Source organism: Rhinichthys klamathensis, unplaced genomic scaffold (assembly GCF_029890125.1).
Source record: "Rhinichthys klamathensis goyatoka isolate OS25496 unplaced genomic scaffold, OSU_Roscu_1.1 h1tg000177l_1, whole genome shotgun sequence".
Lineage (NCBI taxonomy): Eukaryota > Metazoa > Chordata > Actinopteri > Cypriniformes > Leuciscidae > Rhinichthys > Rhinichthys klamathensis.
In genome coordinates this window covers 575,001-589,700 of record NW_026606706.1, presented here as the reverse complement: position 1 = coordinate 589,700, position 14,700 = coordinate 575,001, and the positions used below count along the sequence as shown (strand labels likewise).

Below are 14,700 nucleotides of genomic sequence, written 5' to 3'. Positions count from 1 at the left end.
GTAATTGAAATGGCTTAAAAAACATACTAAACAATGTTTTATTAAAAATGTAAAAATGCATAAAGTTTTCTTGGGTAGTGTAAGGGGATAGAATATACAGTTTGTACAGTATAAAAAACATTACTCCTATGGAATGTCCTAACAATCATAGCTATACCAAAGTGTGTGTGTGTGTGCATGATTATTTGCAGTAGTATTTTTGTGAGGGGGGAAAAAGTTGCCACTGCAAGGGTATTCCCAGCATTGCTATGGTGTTGTTGATGGTTGCTTGGTAGTTGCTCCTACTTTTTTTATATATATTTATATATATATATAAATACTCTATTCCTCCAATGATATATATTCTGATTGAGATTCTCAATTTAGAGCAGAATAGATTTAGTCTGAAGTAGAAACAGGCTGATATTAAGTGTGTGAAGGACATTGTACTCTTCTCCGGACTTGTTGATGTTGATGCAAATTGGATGGGCTAATGTTTTTTCTGCATTAAATATTCAGCTCAATCACTCTCGCCGGCTTGCATCACTATTATTAATTACAAAAACAGAGAGAAAAACAGTCAGCCAGTTCAAATTGGAGCCAAACAGCCTAAGCGAGAGAGGAGGTGGTGAACGTGATTAAGCTTAGCGCTTGCTTCCCTTTTGATTCTTCCCCAGCATTTTTTCAAGGAGGTGGGGGGTTCCCTTCTCTTACAATGTGGATTGTTCCATTGACTCACAGGAAACGGTACAATTTAAGATCACAAACCAAGCAAAACATGTGCCTGGAAGACAAGCAAACAGTGATCCGTTCTCTCGCATTGAATAGACCTGAACCAAAACCAACACCTGCCCTTTTCAGCATGATGAATTGTTTGATTTTTTTTTTCATTCATTTTTCTTTCTTTCCCGTTTTGTGACTCATGCATTTGCTGCCTTCAGGTTAAGAAATGGAAGGAGGTGAAAAGAATCCCTCTCTTGGTGGCCACTGGGTGCCATTTTGCATCTGATTCCTTGCCACGGCAACGTTAATGGACCTTAAATCCTCTCCGTAATTAGATGGGGGAATTGTGTGTATCACCAACCAGATGATGCTGCCATAATGAAATAAGCGACAAACTTTCAGGCATGTATGTGCGCACATGCTTGTGTGGGTTTCTCTGATTTAGCAAGTTAGCGTGCTCAGACCTGGCCCAGACCTCGCGTTTAGCATTTTGGGGGACGTGGGGGAGCGCAAACCTGTCACGTCAGGGCCGGTGACAGGTGTCTATGTTAGGGACAGAATTGAAAGTGATGGGGGGAGATGATGGGTGGGCTTCCCACCATCGATGAGGTCAGGCCGCTAATTCCGCCAGGCTTCTTCTGGTAGAGGAGGCCAGCACTCAAGAGATGGATCTGTAGAGAGACCGCAGCTGTAAGCGTGGAGGAGCTAATTGGTCCTTATCTTGCTGTCCCATTCATCTTCATTTTTTACCAATTACCGAGCATTATCTGTGTTCTCGGTTGGATATGGGAGTTAATCCTTTTTGGTTAAGCTGCTAGTGCAGCTTGCAAATTTCCATTGGTGGAGCGGGTGGAAAAAGTCAGAGCGAAAAAACAAACTCGGGAAACTTCTCATCATTGTACACAGGAAGGAATCGATTGGAAATGACATCACGGGAGGGAAAGGGAAAAAAAACAGCGGGGAGGAGGGGAATCAATTATTGGTGTTATAATTCAAGCTCTTGTTTGCAAACGTTGCAGTGCCATTGATTAAGTTGTTTTCATTGCACTTGCCATTATTGACTTGTTAAAACCATATTTTCTTCTCATCGGTGGTTTCACATGTGCAACCAATCAACCAGTGGTGTTTCAAATCTTGTAATAATTACTCAAAATGTTTAAATTTGTGTGCAGAATTACCCTTTTCGATGCATGAGATGAAGAATCACTTCAAAGGGGAACGAACCGTCTCTGAAGCAGTCTTATTATGCACTTAACCATATGGATAAGCTTCCAAACACATTAATAACTGTAAGACTCGTGCCTCTTATTGTACTTGTTACACTGTCAAGAGCGATCTCGTCATAAATTCAATGCATCACTGCGTCAAGCACTCGGCGCTTTTAACTGACACAGAGGAAGTCGGTGGCAGTGTGATATCTTTCTGATGAGCGCTGTCACATTTCCTCAACACCTATCAAAAAACATAGACCCTAAACCCATTGTCTTTACAGCATGCACATCCATCATGCATCGGGGCCGTGTCGCGTCTTTATAATCAACCAGCTTGTACATCGAGCCCTCATTTAGCATAAAGCGTTCGTGCTCAATGCCGGGCCTCTTAAAATAGCTCCCCATAGAGGACGGATTGAGTGAGCAATGCCTCCTGCTCTTTGATAGGGATCTGTTTGGTCACACACAGCACCAGCTGTCATCTCAGCCTCGACTGCTGTGATTTAATTAGTCTGTTTATGTCCTTTCTAATAATAAATCCCACACTGTGGAAGGACAAATCCAACAAGGGTTGCGCTTTGTTTTTCAATCTGCCGGCCTCGCACTGGTAAACGTGGCACGGCAACGGCAAACAGCAGAAAGTTTTGGTTAAATCGAGTCTGTCTGTTTGACTTTCACTTTTTCTTCCTCTCTTTTCCCATGCCTCCATCTAAGTCAGGGTGAAATGGTTATAAATAATCTGTTTTTTTTTAAATAAATTGTTACAGATAAAAATGAAATGATATTCTTTTTATATTTTCTGTTATTTTTCTCTATATTAAATTAAAAAGTGTTTTTTTTTATTATAATGTTTTCTGGGTCTTTTTTTTACTGAACAGCTATTGTTGCCGAGTTGATACAAATTGTTTCATGCGACAACTAAAATACAGTGACACTGTTTTTCACTGAATGAACACAAGATAGGAAATAGGAAAAGACTTCATCTGAGTGATTATGCAATTGAAACTCAAGTTGTTTGAATCGTCATTCAAATGTCCACATGGCATTTTTCATATATTCAAATTCTTTACTAAAACGATATGTAAATAAAATATGTTCTATGTATTTGACTAATATGAATGATGATCCATTTAAACTTTATCAGAGTTTTGAATCAATTGATCGAACCGATTCAAGGAAATTAACTAAAATGGCGTTTTGTGTTTTGTTTTTGCTAAAGTTTCAATCAGAAACATTCTTGCAATTCGTGAGACACGTGAAGCTAGTTTAATGACATTCTCTTCAGGAAACTTACTGGATAAATAAAAGTGCAATAAAATCATCATCATATTCATGATGTTGCTTAAATTAAATCACCACGAATATAGTATGAAAATGTGATATATTGCCCAGAAGTCTGCTGAAACCAGCCCGCAGCTAAACTGTGTAAACATGTTCACTTCCTAGCCACATCTGAGTCGCATCGGCAGAATTCATTCCTTATTACTCTCTGACTGAGTTCCACCATAGGCATTTAGCATTGCAGATAGCAAGCTTCTTCAAAACCGCCTCACCTGTGTCGGTTTACATTGTTGAATGCTGTTTTGTCTCGCCTCAAACATCAGCAGGGCTCTTCATGGGAAGGCAGGAAGCATTGGTAATAGCTCTGAGACCGGGATGAGAACCAGGGCTGAGTTTACAGAGACACGCAGCCTCTCCTGGGCATTCGTTTCTGAGTGCCTCTATTAGTGTGTTGTGCTCCTGGGAAGCAGGTGACAGATAAGTGGAGAGCGTCACACATTTTAATAGAATTTCAAAAAGATAACTCGATAATCACTTACTTTTTTAATGAAGTCGAATTGCTTGTTTTAATTCCGGTTGCATCGACAGTTAAGCATCAGCATAAAATTGAATATGCATGATTTTTGAAGGTGGGGGGGGGGGGGGGGGGGTCGGTGTAAAAATGTGCAAAGCGCTGGTGTACACAAATGCCTACAACTGCAGAAACAGATTACAAAATGGGAATTGATTAAACATTATTTCTCTAATGATCCGTATCATGCTCTATCATCTCTGAAAAGCAGCACAGCTCCACATTACTGCAGTGAGCGTAGCCGGCATAAACGTGGCACATGTTCATGCAGATATTTGTGTCTGCAGAGTAAATGAAATAAATAAGTAGCCGGTTTACTTGTCGGGCCTCATCAACATTAAAGCTCGTTCTTCATTAATTGGAGGAATTAATTTGGAGCCGTTTGATTCAGTTGTGAGACGTGGTGCATTGCCCGTCCCTCTTTACTAATCTCTGTCAGGTTGCATTTATAAGTGGAATTGAGTGACCTTTGGAGGCAAAGATAGGGATGAAGAGATCTGCGCAATTTGAAAAGACAATGTCACATGGTGTAAATGTGATACATGTAATAAATGACATTCAACCTTTCACACACGATGAGCTTCTGGGGTCCATAATGCGAAAGATGCGTGCGCTTTGACTGCTTAGAATATTCCTCCGATAGGTCATCTCACTGCACTCAATTACGAGAGAGAAACAAACCAGTGTGTGATGCGTAACCGCCGTGCCTTATGATGACAGAGAGGATGCGCTGCAATCGGAATATTGCCATGATTATTGCAGTGATAATAACATTGCAGCAATTAGAACATGAGAAATGAAGGCGCGGCCATTATCACTCACGGGTATCAATCATGCCTGGAGCCCCATTAACCCCAACCAGACTAGCGATCCTACTCTGGGTCAGGCTTCTTCTACAGAATGTAGCCCGCATTTAGCCTACGTAGTACATGTACGAAATACAAGAATCTGTGCAATTGAACTTTCCTTAGTGACCTTTATTAAAGCTTAAAAGAGTTCTCGGTTATGTTTGGCTTGTGTCAGATGTTTCCACTAAATGTCTTTAGTATAAAAGGAAATAGTCACAAATATAGACACAATATAGAGCTAAATCAGATACAAAATATTTTATTTTTTATTTGTATTTATTTAAAAATTACAACAGTTTTAGTTTTATATTTTATGAATAAAAATATCATTAAATATTTTTATTTTATGTTATTATATCATGTTATTTTAATTTATTTTATTTTACTTTCTCTCCATGTAATCTTTCTTTGCTGGACAAATGGACAAACTTTCTGTCTCTTGTGAAAGCAATGATATTTTGAAGAATGTTTCAACTGTAATGAGGTTCAATGTGCTCCAAAACAACACTGGACCCCATTGATTTATGTTGTATGCATAAAAATATTTTTTTCATAAAAGAAAAAAAAAAGTCATACAGGTTTGAAATGCATAAGAATGAGTAAATAATGACATTATTTCCATTTGGGGTGAACTATCCTTTTAAGCACATTCAATAAGACCAAAACGGCATGACAAACATAACAAATCTCCTTTCACAATGAATTTCAGAATCACGTAAAGATGCAGCCTCTGCAACGTGATGCTAATTTTGTAATTAGAACAGATGATGCAAGAGGCTGTATTATCCGCTGGAAAGCCATCTCATGGACCCCTGCACCGTGTGATTGATAACACCGTTCGATACATTTCATTTCAGAGTCCAAGTCAAATGACAACTGCTTGCCATTGACCAAAAGCAATCTTTTTAAACGGGACCCTTTGCTCAGTATCTGATGAAAATGATTCCCCCACCCCTCCTCTCCCTGGGTGTCACAGTCCCTCAGGGAGGGGGGTTATTGATTGGACTTGAATATATTGTACCCTCAGTGGAAACATCTGCTGGTAATGTTCGCTCCCTTATGCTTTCCCTAAACCAGCAGTAGTTTATGGAGAGTGATACGAGAACACATTTAAGCTGAACCTAATTCAAATCGAAATTGGGTGTGCTTTCAGTGATGTGTCCTGAAGCCTGTGTCTGGGCATCTCGTACCTTGCAGGTAATTGTGTTAACCAGACCACAAGATCACAGTGAATATGTGGTGCCAACTGTTTTTTTTTAATTGAATTAATTATTATTATTATTTTTTTTATTATTATTATTTTTTTTTTTTTATTCCAGCATGAACAAAATCAAAATCTACATCTTAAAAATGGTCAATAAAAACTATATATATATATATATATATATTCCCCTTTAATATACATAAAATGAAAATAAAAAATGAATGAATTTGTTGAATAAATATAATTTTGTTTTTATTTATTGCTAATTTCAAAGCCATTTAGATTTACATAAAAACACTTCAATGATATAATTATATATAAAAATAAGAACCTATATCATACGTTTGCTAGCGTAATTATATATCAAAATCAGAACCTATATCATACGTTTGCTAGCGGCCAGCTTGCGTAACAGGTAGTGACCAAAAGCAAGAACTGCTGCTGGGTCTTTATCCTCCTGAAGGAAGAATAAATAAATAATAAAACAATACTGTCTGTCTCCTCCGTAATCCTTACCACATGTTTGCTTTGATGGTTGTGGGGGGTTGCGGGTCTACGTAATTATGCTACCTCATCAAACCAGAGATGTTTTGTTGCCATTATTTTTTACACTCACAATAGAGGTGTAATAGCTGTTTTTCTTTACCCTCTGTTTCTTATTAAGCATTCTCACTTCAGAGTGAGTATAGTAAATGCCTATTTTACACAGGGATGCAGTTTCTCTGTTCTTGTGGCTTAAGATCACATCACGTTCTCAAGCATCTGGGGGTGTTTTTAGCGCTCTGTGATTGTTGGTGATAGTGTACAGGTCTGTTTCTTTTTTATTATCATTTTGGGGGGTGGGGGGGGGGTGATATTAACAAATTCAAGATGTTATTTTTATGATTAGCATTAAGATTATAAACAGGAAGAAAAGACTTTAAAGTTTTTCTCAATGACACAGAAAGACCGTGGGTGGCTACTTCAAAGTAAAATACCTTCCTCTAACGGGCCTTAATGAGTTACAGCGTTTAACAGCCTTGACTAGCTATGCCTTCTGGGAAAAAGAAAACAATCTATACCCTTACCATAGAAGCATGTCTGTTTATGAAGGACCTTATTTCCAGTAACATCTCTACACAGATGGAGCTCTGCTTATTTATGGTTGAAGGTCCTTTGTGATAGCCAGAATGAGTTTATGAGTAGCCGGTTATATTTGTACAATTAAAATGTAAAATGGTTTGGTATTTGAATGAGAAACCTGTGGCAAAAGCCTTGACAGTTTTAGGGTATTGCAAAAATAACAATCTGCCATTCTGAAATTTAAATTGTTATCCTGATTCAACAGCTACTTCAAAAGGCGTAAGATTTTGGCTCTCAAATCAAAGGGACGAGCAAAATAACGTCTGTTTAGATAAGAGCATTTACAACACACTGCTCCGTCGCGTTGTGCTCGCAAACAAAGATGGATAGGCCAGAAACAAGTCATTTAATTAGCGCTGGAACCCCCGTCTCCGACTCTGCAGCCAATTACACATTCCAACAGCATCTGCAGGTCCTATTTCACATGAGGAAAGCAAATCTTCCCTGGCTGGGCTTCTTACAGTACATCTTTTCTCTTCCATTTAAGAGAAGGTAAATAGCAGAGATGGACAGCTTCATTAGACAGCATCTGAGGAGCAGGCAGGGCGGATTGTCGCTTAAATAGTGGGCTTTTACTGGAGGGCTAACCGGCGACCTCAGATCAATTACAGCTGACATTATTGTTTGTCGTGAGCTCTTCCAGGATAGAGGAGTAGAGGCAGAACAAGCCCTGGCTCTGCTGAAAATGTAATTTTCCTCCTCTTTTGCTTTCATTCCACAAACAATAAATCACTCAGTTGAAGAGATAATAAAGTGCCAAGTAGGAGCTGGTTTAATTTTTGTCAAGGGAAAGCTTCCTCCCTCACAGGATAATGCAGGTTGCTAGTGCTTTGAAAGCCAGCTTTCAGCAGACAATAGCTGCTTCAGTCTGTCTCTTTTTAAGGGCCACTGGAATCAAAGTTCATCTGTTTGACAATAATATCTCAGTTCCTAATTCATGCAAATTTCAGCAGTGTATTGCTGTTTTGATATTTTTTGATAAGTTTGATAAGTTTTCTGTGATGGGTAGGTTTAGGGGTATAGGCTTAGAGTTAGGAGATAGAATATACAGTATAAAAATCATTATGTCTATTGAATATCCTCATAATGATAGTAATACCAGTGTGTGTGTCTATACAACAGTTAGTTCTGGTCCTCAAATCTAATTGGCTAAGAGGCCTTTCAGGAGTGCTGATATTTTATATATATAATGAATATTATTATATATAATAATATGTATTATGAAGAAGATTTTATTATTGACCCACATACAAGTAGAATACAGGCATATTCTAATAAGAGAGTATGACATATTTAGATTTATCTAATTTCTAAATGTAGCCTCAGGACTAAAGTTTGAATTGACGGAACACAAATCATTTATGTTTATATATATATATATATATATATATATAAAACGTGTTTATATCTTGAAGCACGTATAACTTTGTTGCTTAGATGTTTTATATTTTCATTGTTTTGTCCTTGGAATTGAATCCATAATCTGCAACACAATAGAAAAAGGTGCCTTTTTTAAATAAAAAATCTTTATCGACAAGGTAAATTCATTAATATCGTAAAAAAAAGCCTTGACAGTGTCTAAAGGGGTTTTGTTTTGAGACACATTTGTTGAAAACTACAAAAGAAAGGGAAAAAAACAGTTGATGAACAATGTGTCTGCTTCATCAGCCATCTATAGTTCATTGCCTTTCAGTCTGTCTGAAAAGCCTTGGTGGACCTTGGTTAGCTTGTATCATGTTTTCTTATGGTTTTCAAAGGGCCATTATTGCTGAAACATCACTTAAGGATGGCGAAACATGAAAGGAGGTGGGATGGGGGAAGAGAGGGAGAGAGATTAGGCCCCCGAGAGCAGTCTGCTACTGTAAGCCCGTAGTCGCTCTCACACGCAGAGTTCTGCTTTGTGGAAGTCGGTCAACACAACAGACATCATTCACCGCCTGGCTGATAAAGGACGTCCATTTAAATGACAAAAGCAAAGTCATATCAGACTTTAATACGTTTCTCCCCTCTCTTGTAAATGTTGATTTCCTGAAATCCAGTCAGATCTTCTTGAGCGAATCACAAAGGCGCGCCGGCACTCAATCCGGCTCTCGAAAGCTTTGAAAGGTAGATACGTGCATGAATGCCTCTCTCAATTTGTTTCGGCGTGGCGCTGTAAGTATCCTGCAATCACACGCTGGCGCCGTGGCAGGTTTTAATTGAGTCCGGTCCTGCGAGTGGTAATTGATTCAGACTCGGCACTCGAGGAGAGACGCCTTTACAAGGTGCTGCTTGGCCTCTCGTTCTTTTAATCTCAGCCTCCTTTTTAATGTCAGGGAATGTGTTTTCCCTGTGCATCTGCTGGTCATCTTTCTTATGGAAATGCACAATGCTTCACCGAAGAGCATTCACACTGAAGGGACCCCCTCCATCCTCCCCCTTTTTTTTCTTTTTTTTCTGATGTAGACTGTCTCACAGCCCTTGGCCACTGATATTTCACACAAAAACAACTCACTGGATTATCCCTCTGTGTCTCCTGTTACCTTGAGCCAGGCATTATCGGGGAAGTGCGGGATGGAGCACGGGGCCGCCCGCTCGATCGGATCCACTGCGAACGCTCAAGTTTTCTTTCAAGCACTCGAGTGGTGCCTTTGACCGCCCGAGACTGAAATTTCTCTCAGTTACTTTTGATCCTTTAGTTCAAAGTCAGGAGTGGGAGTGAGTGGGTCTTTAGTTCAGGGACACACACCAGGCTGTGACCTTATTTGTGTGCATATGTCCTTTGAAAAAGCGGGACAGCTTCCTTTCTACCCATTTAATCACTGTCTAAGAATGTAGCACAGTTCACATTAGTTGTATATATGAGTTTAACAGTACAATCACATGTCCTCCTGCAGGATCTGGTTTTCCTCATCAAAATACTTTGAATGTCTTAATTATTTCAATCCCGTGTAACTATCAAGGACTTGAAAAAATGGCGTTATAAATGCACTCTGTTGTACAAGTAATGGAGTTTCTGGCACAAATACTCGTAATTAGCTTGTAGGCATCTCATGATACACACTTAGTTTTAATTGGCTCATTTTTGCTCATTTTAACTAATGCCTTTCATGTTTGCCTCCTTTTTCCACAGATATTTTGAATGCATTTACTATTAATGGTGAAATATTTCCATAATTTTTCCCTTTCCCAACATAATAAAGATTAGTTTAAATCTCACAATTATTAGGTTATTATGAATGTAATCACCAGAACGCTATTTATTATTAACAGCGATATGTATTATTAAAAACAAAAGTGAATATTTATGTTTCTAATGACCATAATGGCTTGAAAATATGCCGCAATTATTTTTTTGGTAGTCGTCAATAGCTTTAATATAATACACTATCTAATGTGACGATTATTATTTAATGAATATTTACTCTGTAAGCCACGCTGCTCGCACGATAGGTCACGTGTGAATAATTCATAGCGTTTCCCCTTTAAATCTTCCTCTCTTCTTCAGCAGTACGCTTTCTTTTCTGTCGCACACGCGTCTTCCATTTGCACACAACTTAATGCCAGAAATGATTAATTAATCAGCTACTTTCCCCTCTCATCTTCAGGCTTGGAACTGCCGTTTATGATGATGCCCCACCCCCTGATCCCTGTCAGCCTGCCTCCCGCATCCGTCACCATGGCGATGAGTCAGATGAACCACCTCAGCACCATCGCCAATATGGCCGCCGCAGCACAGGGACAGAGTGCCCCATCCCGAATGGTGACATCAGTGATTAAGGTAACCCACAGCGCCGTTCTCTCATTGTGTCATGCACATCTCTCATCAGCCATTGGGGGAAGGTGGAGGGGGCTGGGTGGTGCGCGATCCGTGCTTTCATACGGCATTGCAGGGAACAGTCTGTCAGACAATAGCCTGGGAAGAAAGCAAGGAAAGGATGCAGAGAAGGGGTGGGGGGACGGTGCCTCAAAAAAAAAGAAGAAAAAAAAAGAGCATGGACGCTTGTGTGTCCATAGAGGTGTGTTGCTGAAAGGAATGTGTCATGTAATGGCCGCCCTGGCTGTGTTTGTTTTTCCTGTTGGCTGTGCAGGAACGGGTCCCCGACAGTCCCTCCCCTGCCCCCTCTCTGGAAGACGGCAGGAGGCCGGGGAGCCGTCCCTCATCCCAGCGCAGCAGCAGCGTCTCCAGCTCTCCCGCGCACACGGAGAGCTCCTCCGACAGAATGCGTATGTTCACCTCATAAATCTCTCTCCCACTCTCTTTGTCTCTCAATTTCTCTCCCTCGTCTTTCCCAGGATCTCCGCACACCGGTGCACATACATTCAAGAGCTGCTAAATACCGCACTAAAAGTGCCTCTTGTTAAGAGCGTAGCACACGTGCGCCCCTTCTCGCTTTCTGTTGTTTTCAACAGATGGCAAAGAGATATTAACTATCTTTAAGTTTGGTTCTGGCTCATGTTGTGCAAAGACAGACCTCAAATGTTTTCATCATTAGCTGTGTCATAAAATAAAAACAATATCCTTAATCACTGAGAGAGCCTGCATGTATGTTTCTTGTCATCTCTGAAATATGCTACCATGTTTTATGATGTTATTCTGGAAGCGGTGTCTTAACGAGTAACTGTTTGTTTTGATTAAAAACTTATTTGAGCTCCAAAAGTTACATTGAAAAGCTGGGGTTTGAACCGGGAAATACGTTGTTAAAATGGTTAAAGAATTTATGAACGGAGAACTTATAAGGCAATTAGACACAAAATAAGGCTTCTCAATTCAAAATCAAATCATTAAATGATTTAATCATATGAACAACTCTGTACAGATGGTCAGATGTTCTTGCTTCCATTAAAGCTCAAGATGCTCGTTGGATCATCACAAATCATGTGAACTCAAATCAATAATAAGATTTTACACAAACTCGTGGAGTTCATGCAGCTCCAGCTCTCTTGTTGTTAAAGCAAAACCCATTATTTAATTAATATAATTAATACGTTTTTGTAAAATTAAAATGTTTTATTAAATGATAAAAATGCTAAATAATTTTCACTAGTGGTCTCAGACTTTAGGAACCCATTGATTGTTTGATTGGATGTATTTCAACCAGTGAATCTAGTGAATCCACAAGGTTTTGTAAAAAGGCCTATTAATTCATAAACAGAATTTTTTTTTTTTTTTTTTTTTTTTTTTAAGTTTGTCGCCTCATCTCAGATGTTATAGAGAATTGCACTTTGCACTGAGAATTGCACACGACAGGCAGAGTGGCAAATGTGATTTTGATTGACTGGCACATTGATTTGGAGATGAGGTATACCACAAGTCACAAACAGTTGAAAGCCAAGGACGCATTCACCTTCTCTAGCCACTGGACGACGAGGGCTCTTTTCAGCTAGAATCATTATTTATCACTCGAGGTGTTTTGCGTTGTCAATTGAGAGCGTGTGGAGATGGGAATAATGTGTCTCTGTGTTCTCTCAAAGCTGTGCATCAGAATGGACTGTCGATGAACCAGGCATTTTTGGGTCTGTCTCCCAGCATCCTACCCGGGCCTAAAGAGGGCGACCTGGCAACTCACGACATCGGCCATGAGGCCAAAAGAATGCACCTCGAGAAAGGTCAGAGTTCAGTACCTAAATCCAACAAAATAGCTCTATTGTTTTATTTTATGGAAAAATCTGTGAAACATTATTTGGTTGTTATTGTTTTTTTTCTTTCATATTACACTGGATTAGTTCACTTCAGAATTAAAATTTCCTGATAATTTACTCACCCCCATGTCATCCATGTCTTTCTTTCTTCAGTCAATAAGAAATTAAGTTTTTTGAGGAAAATATTCCAGGGTTTTTCTCCATATAGTGGACTTCAATGGGGTACAACGGTTTGAAGGTCCAAACTGCAGTTTCAATACAGCTTCAAAAGGCTCTACACGATCCCAGCCGAGGAATAAGGGTCTTATCTAGCGAATCAGCCATTAAAAAAAATATATATATACTGTATATATATATATACTTTTTTACCACAAATGCTCGTCTTGCAGTAGCTCTGCGATGCGCCATACATTACGAAATAACATTGAAAAGTCACGCGTGTTCCGGTTCAAAAAGGTAGGGTAGGGTGAAAAACCCCATCTCATTTTCTCCTCCAACTTCAAAATCTTCCGACATTGTTGTTTTACCTTTTATTTATTTAAATTTTTTTTGTAAATGGCGCTTGACTTAGTCTTTGCATGTTCGCTTTGTAAACACTAGGTCGGTATTTCCGCCTATGTCACGCATGACCTTTCAACGTGATTACGTAATGCGTGGCGCATCGCAGAGCTAGTGAAAGACTAGCATTTGTGGTTAAAAGGTATATAAATGTTTTTTTTTTAATGACCCATCGTTTCGCTAGATAAGACCCTTATTCCTCGGCTGGGATCGTGTAGAGCCCTTTGAAGCTGCATTGAAAGTGCAATTTGGATCTTCAAACCGTTGCAGTCCAGATACAGTCCACATACCCCATTGAACTCCACTATATGGAGAAAAATCCTGTAATGTTTTCCTCAAAAACCTTCATTTCTTTTCATCTGAAGAAAGAAAGTCATGACCATCTTGGATGACATTGGGGTGAGTAAATTATCAGAAATGTTTAATTCTGAAGTGAACTAATCCTTTAATCTCTCTTTTATACATAAAACTTGGTACAAAAATGTTTGTTTGGATGGTAATGGGTTTTTAAGTAGGTGTAAGTAATAGTAACTTACACTATTAATTAAATAGCTTAGTATAGAAATATAGTGATCACTATAGCTATGCATGTAGCTAGTAGCATGCTATATATACTACTGTTCAAAAGTTTGGGTCAGTAAGATTTTTTATTTATTATTTTTTTTCAAAGAAATTAATACTTTTATTCAGCAAGAATGCATCAAATTAATCAAATATCACATTTGCCATCACAGGAATAAATTTAATTTTCTAATATATTAAAACAGAAAATATATTAAAATTGTAATAATATTTAAGAATATTACTATAATGATTTTACTGTATTTATTGATCAAATAAATGCTGCCTAGGTAAGCACAATACAATTTTCCTTTTAAAAAACGTTCTATCCCCAAACTTTTGAAAGGTAGTCTAGTACCTTAACATTACCATTGATAATATCACTGCGCCATGGTACTGCCATAGTACTTTTTTGCTAAGAGTACAATAACTGTTTCATTATCCTTCAATCAAATCTTTCGGATTTTATATTTTACACTTTTTGAAATCCATAGAACCTGCTCAATTTACAATCGGAACAAAAATAATTCAATAAACACAGGGGGAGTGTCCATTTAAACACTTTAAGAACACAAATTTAGACATTGATTATGATTCCCAGATACCATTTTACTATATTCAATCCAAACAAAACTCCAGCTCTTGAGTATAAAATTGGAGGCTGCTAAACATTTGACACATTTCTATACTTTTCAGTTTTCACTATTTACTTTGGTCTGGCAAAGAAAAAATGAAGTGTCCTCTCATATGCTTTGCATAAACACAAAATGATGCATATAATAGATTTGAGAATTGTCTCCAGGCGGAATGCAGGGCTGGGGAAGTGTTGGAGAGGGTGATAATGACATTAAAACCACGGTGGAAATCACTGGGCTGCACGTCCCCTGCTGGATCTGCCCGGAGAGGAGGCGCTGTGTAGCTCTCTCCCATAGACCGACCAAGCCTGTGAATCAAAGTAATTAGCATGATTATATGAATTTACAGGTCAGACCTTAGGTGTGATGGGCGGGGGGGCGGGGG

General features: G+C 38.8%; 1 protein-coding gene across 1 annotated transcript in view; it reads left to right on the top strand.

Moving 5' to 3' along the window:
* dachd (dachshund d) overlaps positions 1–14,700 on the top strand; it is a 114,227-nt gene that overhangs the window by 70,264 nt on the left and 29,263 nt on the right. Inside the window, 3 exon segments of the mRNA XM_056260651.1 lie at positions 10,527–10,699; positions 11,010–11,145; positions 12,394–12,528. Coding sequence (XP_056116626.1) covers positions 10,527–10,699; positions 11,010–11,145; positions 12,394–12,528 — 444 coding nt within the window.